The sequence below is a fragment of the Haliaeetus albicilla genome, chromosome 27, assembly GCF_947461875.1.
Source record: "Haliaeetus albicilla chromosome 27, bHalAlb1.1, whole genome shotgun sequence".
Classification (NCBI taxonomy): domain Eukaryota; kingdom Metazoa; phylum Chordata; class Aves; order Accipitriformes; family Accipitridae; genus Haliaeetus; species Haliaeetus albicilla.
In genome coordinates, this window is record NC_091509.1 from 17695616 (window position 1) to 17706500 (window position 10885).

The following is a 10885-nucleotide window of genomic DNA, read 5'->3' on the forward strand; positions in this document are numbered from 1 at the left end:
CTAAGGCATCTGTATAGCTGATAATGTAGAAAAACTGTTAGTGACTTGTGTTTGAGATGCGACTTACTCTTCTGACAGAAAATGACAAAGGACCATTTGGTAGAGGAGAAAACATCTCTCCAGAAAAGCCTCCTGTATTATGAAAGTCAACATGGACGACCGGTAATACTTGGTTTACTTCATCAAACTATATTAATGTATGCTTAGGCAAGAGTAACTCTTGTGCATTAGTAATACCAGAATTTAATGCTGGGGAGGCAGGGTGGTGGTGGTGTTCTTCTCCAAAACACAAAGTCACCTATTGGTTTCCGTGTCGCCATTAGAGGAAGCCATTGCGTTGATGACTTAAAAAAAAAAAATTACGTATTAATAGGCCTTTTTTCCAAAGATCAGTAGGTTATTGGAGTTTGCAAAGTGATTGCTATTGTTTGCCTTACATGTCTGCGAAGCAAAGAGAAATCTTAAAAATAAATGATGCTATTGAATTTCCTGGGAAAATGCCTGAAATGTTGTTCTGGATTTCACAAAAACAGAAATGAAAAGACACTTTCCCCCCTCCAAGTCTGTGGCATGTATCTTAAATAATTGGAGATACAGAAGTTAGTGACTAGTAATTAGTGCCTAAAGTTCTGGGTTTTTATCTTGGACAGTGATAAAACATCACTAGTCCAATCACAAGATCTTTCCAGTGACTATTCTATCAGCCTTCTGGACTTGGCACACTAGCTTTATAATCAGCACTGCCATATAAATCTGACCAAGCCTTTCAGTGTAAAAGCCAAGGAGGAAAATGGTCTTGGAGATGTTGTCACAGTTCTATAAATCCCCTTAGGGGGAAAATGCCAGTAACTGTTCAGGATAGCCTTTAAGATTAATTATGTTAGTGTACACAGTGGCTGAGAATTGAGAGTAAATCAGATATCAGATAAAATCTCTCTACAGTTTCATCTTTTTCTTTTTTCCCCTGTCATTTCTGTAGAATCATCATCAATGCTAGGCACACAGTCTTCTCCCCCAGTTCTTGGTCCCTTTTTTTCCTCTTTTCCATGCATCTTTAAAGATAGAGGGTTTGCTTCTACTGAAGCTGGCTTAACTTTTAGGAAGTCTTTAAAACTTCTTCCTGAAAAATATAGGAAGTTAAAGTGAGAAAAGAGAGGAGGAAAAAGCACCCACTTATTCTGCTTTATCTGCATAAAACCCATTTCATACGCACAATTTAAACTAGTTTTATGTTCTTATTTGGAAAGTACGTGGCCTGGCATGAGAAGCATACCGCTTTGTGTTTGCTTGTATATTATTGAGTGACTGGTATAATTAATTCTGTGGTTTCTCTGCCTTTAGGTTACTAGAGAAGAAAGACATATTGTGAAGCCACTTTATGACAGATACAGACTTGTAAAACAAATGTTAACTAGAGCAAGCATTACTCCTATTCTTGTGAGTAAAACAAATGCTGTTTCTGTTTTTTTCTACTTTTGAACTGCTAGGCTGCCTTTAGAAGAGCTAGTAATAGTGTTCTGTAAAATACATCTTTCTTGTGGAAGATACAAGTTGTTGTTGTCATTGTACTTGAGGCATTTGATTTATTGCCAAGAGCCAGAGCAGTTCAAAGCTTTCTGTGACCTTGATGGCTCCTAGGAAGTAAATGGTTCTTGGTGGAAGTAAATAAGCTGTTCTAACTTGCCATGGCTGAGACATTCCCAAGTCACTGTGCTAGGTATGGATCCACAGTACATATTGTACTTTTAGTCCTCCCAAGAATAGTAACACCAGTTGCAGTAAAGCTTGCCTCTCTTCTGTACTTCAGCTTACTGTCACCAGAGGCATGAGTGATAGGATGGCCATAAGAACGATTTCATTCCTTCATGCTTCCCCAGTGTGAGACGTTATCAATGTCTGCAGCATCTGTACAACATCTGCACTTTTTCATTGTGTTTTCACTTCATTTCCTTCTAACTTGCAGTGCTTTCTACTCTTTTCTTTCCTCTCTCTGTGGTCTTGTAAGAGATGAGGAAGAAAAGTTTTCATACTGTACAAGGAGATTGATGTAACCTTGTTTATAGTACCTGTAAAACAGTTGGGGAATGACAACAGGCTGTCTGTCTTTGTTCTTCATGACCTATAATCAAACTCTTGCATGCCGACCCAGACTTGCAATAAAACAGTTTTTATATTAGCTATTTGACCCTTTTAGAAGGAAGGGATTGCGTAGCTGATGTGAGATAATCTCTTTACATACAGACAGTTCTCTACCAGGTTTACATAGCTGGGCAGTGGCTTACTCAGCAGGAACTTAATCGGCTGTTTATGTTGACTCTGACTGTTCTTAGCTATCCCCTGTAACCCAAAGTACATTGAGATGAACGGACCAGTTCAACATCATTCCTTTCTTGCACATACATTTTTGGGTAGCTGCTTTTATAGAAAAATGTGATTTATATTGCAGTCATATTTCAGTTTAAGGGTTTTTATATCAGTATCCCGTTTTGAACTCCATAAACACAGGTTGCTCTTATAACACCTAAGCTTTTCTCCATGACTGGTGAGTCGTACGTTATTGGTGGTGCCCTTGACTGCTTGAGTTTTATCCCATCTCTCACCTCAAAAACCTGACTCTTCAGCTCAGATGCATTTTATATTATCAGGAGCCTTATGACTATATTGTAGTTGTTCAGCTTTTTGTGGGTGGTTGGTTTTTTTGGTTTTTTTTGGCTGTGAAATAAAGGGATGGGTGATTCAGAAGAGATCTTGGCAACATAATTCCTAGTCTGTGCTGTAGGCAACATCTGTAAAATGTTTTTCATAGGCCTCTGCTTTTGAACCTGTAAGAGGTATGTGGAGCTCTCTAATTACTAAGGATTGTTCAGTGTTACCTTCTAGGTAGGCTATATTCAGTGCCAGGTATTTCCAGAATTGCTTTTTGGTTTACATGCCACTTGCTTCCAAGAGATATCTCTTATGGTATCACGGTATTACTAATCACATACACTGAAGCCTGTGTGGAAATGTCCAAAGAAGCAGGAAGCTATTTACCTCTCATGAACTCAAGTTTTTTGACAGGTCATTGTCTGTGTGGCTTTCGTGTTCCACCTTTGTTCTGTTCAAAGAGCCCATCTGTTGAAATAGCTTATGCTGTCCAGGGATAACAAATGAGCAGGGCATAATTGCGTGTGTGCAACAGGCAGTTGACAGTAATACCTGTACAGCACAGTGGCACCTGTTTTAGGCTGAAGTTCAAAGGATTTTGACTCTGAGGTGGCAATAGATAACTCTTATATAGCACTTCCAATTGCAGGGCTTCAGAGTGGTCTAGAAAAAGAAACTGGCAGTATTGTTCCCAATGTATGCCTGGCAGAAGATGAAAAATGGCTTTCGCATTGTGTAACTTTATTTTTATAATCTCCCTGTGGTTTGGTTTGGGAGGAACAAGAGTAAATATGAAATTCAGAGATATATCCACGCTTTATGAATTTTCCACAAAACAGAGAGAGTGAGTGAGAGTGAGCACTTTTTATCTTAAGTCAGAAGAAGAATATTAGAGTTTCAGATATTTTTTACTTCTGTGTCAAGGATACTATGGGCGTCTGAGCTTTTTGGGTTATATGGTTGTTTTGTCTGTGCTCTGTAAGTATGTTTGCCATCTTTTTTTCTTCTGAAAGAAGAAATACCTGTAGGTCTAAGGTGACTTGAACGACCTTCTGACCGCACACAGCATTTAAAGTCTAATGGCACATAATGAAACAAACTTAAAATTTTTGCAGGGGTCACCATCAACCAAGAGGCGGGGCCAGATGTTACAGCCCATTATTGAAGGTGAAACTGCCCATTTTTTTGAAGAAATTAAGGTGTGTACAGTGCATTTTTAAAAAATACTTCCCAGCACTTGTAATAGGGAACTGAAATATTCATACTTGTTTTGAATCTCTGCTTTGACTTTCAGGAAGAAGAGGAGGAAAGTGATGGTTTGTCTACAGACCTGAATGATATCTTAAAAACTGCTGTCCAAACACAGTCTGTTTTAAGCCCAGTTGAAAACTCTGAGTCTGATGTTGAAGATGGTCAAGAGAAACTGACCCGGGACCTTAGGCTGTCAAGCACCCGCGCTGCTTCTATGTATGTAAAAATAAGAAGTGACTAATTCTATTATAGCAGTTGCAATTATTGCACTTACAGTCATGATACCAAATACATGATGTTGGGTGGAAAGTGGTGACACATTCAGCACTTCTCAGGAAGTGTTTGGCTTGAATGAGTGTTCTTTCCTCTGACATGTCTGACTAAGATCTCTTTGTATTCAGTGAATTGTTTAGTATCTTCTAAACCTTCTTCAGCCTTCCTTGAGGTGTGTAGACAGCAGAAAATTTATACCCTTTTATTAACCACTAGTTTGTTCTCAGTATTTCACAATTGGACAGGCAGCATGTTCCTTACGAACAAGACAAATTTATTATTAGTGCCGCTAGCTCAGTTGGTTTTGAGTATGCTTTGAAGAATTTAAATTTTATTGTATGGCCAACGGTATTTTTCTTTCACTTGAAATTTTTAGGCCTGAATTATTGGAGCAACTGTGGAAAGCCAGAGCTGAAAAAAAGAAGCTACGTAAGACATTACGAGAATTTGAAGAGGAGTTTTATCAGCAGAATGGAAGGTTTGTTTAGCACAAAAACAGATGCTGGACAGCAGCCTCATTTTGTAGCCAAGTATTTTTTTTTTTTTTCAACTATCTATATGAATGTTGCCAAATGGAATCTGATTGTGTATTTTTAATAATGGAGGAAGCCTGCTCCTCAGTTTTGTTTCCTCTATTACAGTCTGTAAAGCATGATAATGAAAATGGAAGAAGGGGTTTTTTTTCCATTTTAAAAAAAAGGCATTTTAAAATACTTATAAAACAATATTTTTTACATTAAACTCCACCCACCCCCCCCACCCCACCCCCCCGCCTCAGATTATCGCTCTGTTTTTAACATAGGGCAGGGAAGTTTGCATATTTGTCCTTTTTTTCCAGTAGGTCAGTCCTTACAGTGGATATTTGCTTTACCAGTAAGGGGTTATATAATTTTTATTCTTCTCTGTATTGTTTAGTTCTTTTAGGTTTCTTATTTGAATATATGTTGTTAGAAATTAGATTGAACTGCTGCCTGTTGTGTGTAATAGGAGGTTTTTCAAGGTGTATCACCTCATGAACAAAACTAACAACACTTGTAAGAGGTCAGTCACTTTCTTGACTGGCAGATATTCTCACTTAACTATACTTTCTACTGTATTTCTCCTTAACTATTAACTCCAGGACCATTGGTCACAGAAATTCCACTAACATGGCTTCATCATGCATTTACTGAATTTGGGATGTAACGCCTTTTGATTTTAATGGCAAATAATGAGGTTAATAATGAAGAGTTGATTTAAAAATAAGTCACATTAATAGTGACACATTAATTTATTATAGTTCAGTCTTAAATAAGAATAATTCTCTGATATCAATTTGTGGGTCAGTCTACATACAGTGAAATTGTAGATCGACTTAAATTTATTTGTATTTTTCTGTAATGTATACACAGGATCTGAAATGAAACTCTTCATATCCTATTAATAAAATTTCCAGGAGAACTTAAGAGAACTATTTATAAACAACGCTGCAACAGTTGTGCTGAATAAATGCTGCTGGGTTTTCTATTCAATTTTTTAGGTGATGAAAATTTTAACTACAATGAACTAAAATACAACATGTCTATTATTGGTGAACAAGCTTCCAAAAGTGTTTTTATTTGCCCTAAGATAACTGCACATAGCTGCTTTTGTATTTGGCTTGCTGCAGTATGGAGGATTTTCTTGAAACTTTGGTGTGCTTCTTTTTACAGGAATGTACAGAAAGAAGATCGGGTCCCAATGCTTGATGAGTACAGGGAGTACAAGAAAATTAAAGCCAAACTTAGGCTGTTAGAAGTCCTTATCAGCAAACAAGATTCTTCAAAATCAATTTAAATTATATTCCTCCAACGCATTGAATAACATGATGTTTCCGTATAGTACCACTGTACTTAATGGGTGCTTGTGTTCATTTGTCATGCACTGTTGAAAGAATCCAGTTTGTGCACTTTATTGTGGTGCCACTATAACATGTTTGAAGGGTAAGTAGGTCCTGGCTAGAGAGCAAGTAAGATTTCTAAGTTCGAGACTGCTCTATCCAACTTTAGCAAACACAGTTTCCATCAAAGTTTTGTGTTACAGATGCATCCATCTTGTTCCAAAACAACCATAGCTTTTTTTTTCTTTAGCATACAAGAACTTTTGAGACTTTTGTTATTACCAACTTTTTGCGTTATCGAAGAAATTATTAATACCGTAATGCTACACTGAACTACTCCTCTTGCCTATTTTTTATTATGGGGGAAAAAAAGTCAGCAAATTAAACATACAGCTCTTTTTCCTGGAACATTTAAAAAACAGACTGAAATTCCTTTCAAAGGACTGCTGTGGAACAACTTTAATTTTTGGTATTCTAAATTGCACCTATAACACAGTAATAATTAACATCTATGGATTTTGCTCATTAGTGGTCACGTTTCCTCCTTGATAATGATGACAGTGGACAAACCAGAAAGTGACCTTGCTTAGTGTCTTTTAAAACTTGGAAAACTGAAAAGTTATATCACATGCTGCCTACAGGACTTATGTTACTGTTGTTCATTTTATCATTTTATTGGTTATTGTTTATCAACTAGCGGTGACATAGTGTGTTGTCTGAATTGGATACTGCATCTCCACTTTCAGAAGATTTGAGGAACATAATGAACATTTCAGTGTATGGGAAATCTGATGGCACTCAGACTTGCATAGCTCCAGCAGAAAAGAGCTGGCTTAGGACAGTTAAAATTCCACTGTACCTGAAATAAGTATGGTATCAAGGGCTAAAATCAGTGTAGTTAATGCGCACCACAGGGTGAACTGTCGGTTTTGAGTGAAAAAATTACTGCTGTTTATCACAATTTTGTTTTACAGTTGGAGAATAAAAATAAGTTATCTAACCCTTATGATGTAAGCAAAACAGTTTATGGGCCTTGCATGATTTAGCTTCAGAGTTGAAACTAAATAATGTTTTGAGTATCACATCTGCTGTGCTGAATGATGATTTAGCTACTAGCTTTATGCTCTGCAACAGCCATCAGCAGCTGTTTTTGATCTGGCAAAATCTAAGTGTTAATTTTAACTGGTGCTTTCTCAATTTTTTTTTTTTCTTCAATGTATCAGTTTGATTGTGGCCATGTTTTGCATGCACCTACTCTCACTGCATGTTTTTATGACTGGCTAATGTCAACATAGCTATTATTCACACTGCTTTATGAAAGACCAAAAATGAACTTTCTCACAACATAAGAAATGGCTCGCATGTAACCTCATAGACTTGCTGTTCTGTTATGAAGCATATGAAATAGGTTGAAAGTAGGATTTTTAGTGCTCAGATTTCATCTGTGTACTGTAGAATACTTCTTTTGTTTTACTCTGCTTGTAGGCATGTAATTTTGGAATTCAGAAAAAAAAAGCACTAAAACTATTGAGCACTGGTGGTATGCCTTTTTTTTTTTAACTGCAAAATGATGTGGGACCTGAGAGAATTACGAGGTTAAGCTAGTCTTGAGACCATTTATCAATTTTATTCAGTTCCATTGTGCAATGTACACTTCAGTTACTTTTCTATCAGTCTGCAGACACGGGTGTATCCAAACATTGAAACTAATGTGTACTGTATAGTGTTGTACATGAATGTTTGTGTTTTATATACCACATGCAAAATGTCAATATGCACTATTTAAATGTTTTAAATAATATATTCCTCCTTTATAATGCTTAAATCTATATGATTCCAATATTTTTATAAGTGAATGAGTGATCAGACTGGTTCCAATTCAGAATTAACAGCTGCTTTGTGTTTGTTATGCAGTGTTTGGCTGTTTATTCAGTATAGTAGATAAGCATGGCAACAGTTATGCTGAGTGTGTTTTGTGCCATCCTTGTTGAGCAATAAATAAATGGTAGAACTAGGCATTTTGTGATATAACAGTTTTACTTTGGTAAAAGCAAAACCTATATATCTATATGGATATATAGATATGGAATATATATAACTAAACCAGATATAATTGCATTGCTATGTCTGGTGCTCATTGTATAGACTTTTATAATAAAAGTACCTTAACCTTTATTGTCATATATCTTTGTTTCTCATCATGCTTTCTCCTCCACTGCCATCTTTTAAAAACAAGTGCCGAGTCCTTCGCTGTTCCTGCACGTATTTGTAGTTTCAGGGTGTTGCTGAGGCAGGTCCGAGTCCCACAGCCTGCCAGCAGAGCCACGTGCACTGGTGATGGCTCAGGTGCCCAGACAGCCCTTGATGAAGCTGCAGCAGTTTAAGCCTTATTTTACCTGTTTAGAATGTGCCTCTCAGCAGAGACAGCAGGAAAGTGACCAAATCTGTTCCTGAACTGACAGCTTGGCTTATGGTGCGATGTGGGCTTCAGTTCCTGCTGGGGTGCCAGCCTGCTGTGTGATGACGCTGTAGCAAACTGTGAGTCTCAATCATTCCTGCTCCAACAGTAGCAATTTTGGGAGTAGATGGGGCAGAGAGATGATTCAGCCATTACTGGGCTAATTAATTCGCGGCCAATGAATACACCTTCAGCTGATGAGCAGCATTTGGTCATGTCTCTATACCCATAATGATCTCAGCCTTAAAATTGGTATCCCAGCAGTTACTGCTTGCTGTGTTTGTGTCCAGAAAACACTGTTATTGCACACACTTGTAAACACAAGAGGATGCTTTTCCTCTGGACCAAAAAGATTATTTTTTCATAGTATATTGATGTAAATTTGTATGAAAAGTGACTGAGGTCTTTCAAACTGACTCTTCTGTTGTGTTTTGTGTAAATGCACCGTTCTTCAGCTTAAGGCCTGGCAGGGGACAGAAGAACTGGAGGTCAAGACTCTGTGGATGTGTGGCAGTGCAGGTAAATGGGAAGAAGAAAAGCAACTAGGAAGTTGAGGGAGCAAGTGAGGGAGAGGGGGCAGAAGGCAGCCTTCCGTATGTTCTTTAGAGTGGGCCAGAATAACCTTCCCTCTGATCACATGGCTTTCCTCTGAAGATGGGGAGGGAAAGAAAGCACAAATTCTTAGGACATTGGTTTGAAGAATGAACAAGGGTGCTACAGATCTGTTTTACAACCCCCCATTTTTCCTTAGTGTTATTTATTCAGTGAAGCTTGCTCTGATGAAAATGCTGATGAGAAGACAAAAATCCCTTAAATTGTGGTTTAGTGGGAACTGTTTAAAATCAATGTGCAACAAAGCGATGAACTAAGAAGATTTTAATGAAGGAAAATAACCCTGTGTTGAACACCATTAGCCAAAACAGAGGAGAAGCAGGTATTTTTGGAAGGTGCAAAAAGCTCAGTGATACTGGGACAGATCTTCCTTGTGGAAGAACCAGTTCTGAGACAATGCAAATCTGTAGTATTCCAAGCTTTACCTCTTTAAACAGGTTTGCTTGAGCCATTATGTTACTGCAAGGCAAGGAGCTTGCTGGGAAAAGTGAGGTGGGCTATAAAGAGGGTTTCCGGTGCCCCAGAGGAGTAGAGCAAGGTTGAGGAGTGCTTGAAAGCTCTTGCATGAAGTTCTGGGTAAGTAACTGTGTCTAAAGGTTTCGAGACTTCCTTGTACGAGAGGGGTTGACAGGAGGAGGAAAGGTTGGAGATGCCAAAGGTGCAATACATCTGCTTTCCTGCATGCCAGGCTACTGAGTAATCAAGATAAACAGATCATCAGTGACCTATGTTTTCTGGGACGAGTGTCCTGGGATACTGTGTAACAACAAAAACCCTTGGGAAGTGAAGAGGTCCATTTTTATTTTAAACTGGTCCCTCTTAGAAGAGAGAGAATGTCTTGGCTTGGCCAGGAGCTTAAAGTACAAAATCTGTGAACCCTGATAGGCAAACCAGAGCCTGGCTACATGGTGCTACTGGGCTGAAGGGATCTCTGGGTCCCTTCAAATGCGTGAGTGCTCCCTTCTCCATGACACAGCTCCTCCGCGCTGTCATTAGATGCAGAGAGACCAGAGACCGTGTAGTAGCTTGATAGTGCTCTGCGGGGCATAAGGCTTTATAATGTTATAAATCCTTGTGGGATTTATGTAAGATTCGGGATACTTTGGAGGCTGGGGGTTGTGCGTCATGCACAAGCTGAGATGTGCAGCAGCAGGGACTGCATGGTGCAGGCAGGCTGTTGCAGCCCCCCGTTTCCTCATGGCATGTTCAGATGGCATTCGGACATGCGATTTATTTCTTCCTGGTGGCTGAGTCCCAGCAGTGAGCAAATACTAATGACCATATAGGGGTAGATTAGGTTCTGGCCCCAACGTTACCTGTTGCCTTGGAGAGAGGCGGTTACACGGATTTCGGAATGAAAAGGGTGTTCTGAAAAGGCAGGCTGGTGCAGGGGGGCGGCAGAGCGCCCCTTAGTGGTCCCAGCTGCCAAGGCCTGATCGACGTAAAAGATTTATTATGTTTTTTTCCTGAAAGAAGAATTATTTTTTTTTTCCCCTCCTCTGAAGGCAACAGTAACCTCTTTTGGAAGCAACAGGTGCCTGGAACAAGAATTGTTGAGAAATAAGCGTTAATGTTGGCAGCAGATGCGCTAGCAAAAGAAAGGGGAAGGGAGGGCTAATGACCTGTGTGCTGGACTGAGCTCGGTGACGGAGGGTTGCGCTGGGCTCCGTCGGGCCACAGATCGAGAGAAGGGTACGGAGCAGGCCCAGGATGCTGCCATTGCTCGTGATCTGCTCTCGGTTACACATCTGTGTCTCACAGCAGCCCCAAAACAAGGTAGAGGAATA

At 39.1% G+C, this 10885-nt stretch overlaps 1 protein-coding gene across 3 annotated transcripts in view; it reads left to right on the forward strand.

Moving 5' to 3' along the window:
• The window catches only part of FAM13B (family with sequence similarity 13 member B), a 51678-nt gene extending 43475 nt beyond the window's left edge, over nucleotides 1-8203 (forward strand). For 2 of the 3 annotated variants that reach the window (XM_069772704.1, XM_069772705.1), the window contains 6 exons: nucleotides 79-162; nucleotides 1342-1437; nucleotides 3762-3845; nucleotides 3941-4113; nucleotides 4547-4648; nucleotides 5862-8203. In XM_069772704.1, the coding sequence (XP_069628805.1) occupies nucleotides 79-162; nucleotides 1342-1437; nucleotides 3762-3845; nucleotides 3941-4113; nucleotides 4547-4648; nucleotides 5862-5985 (663 nt within the window). In that variant the 3' untranslated portion in view covers nucleotides 5986-8203. The remainder of the gene's footprint in view (nucleotides 1-78; nucleotides 163-1341; nucleotides 1438-3761; nucleotides 3846-3940; nucleotides 4114-4546; nucleotides 4649-5861) is intronic. The other variant, XM_069772706.1, reaches the window with a different exon arrangement.
• The last annotated feature ends 2682 nt before the right edge of the window (nucleotides 8204-10885 follow it).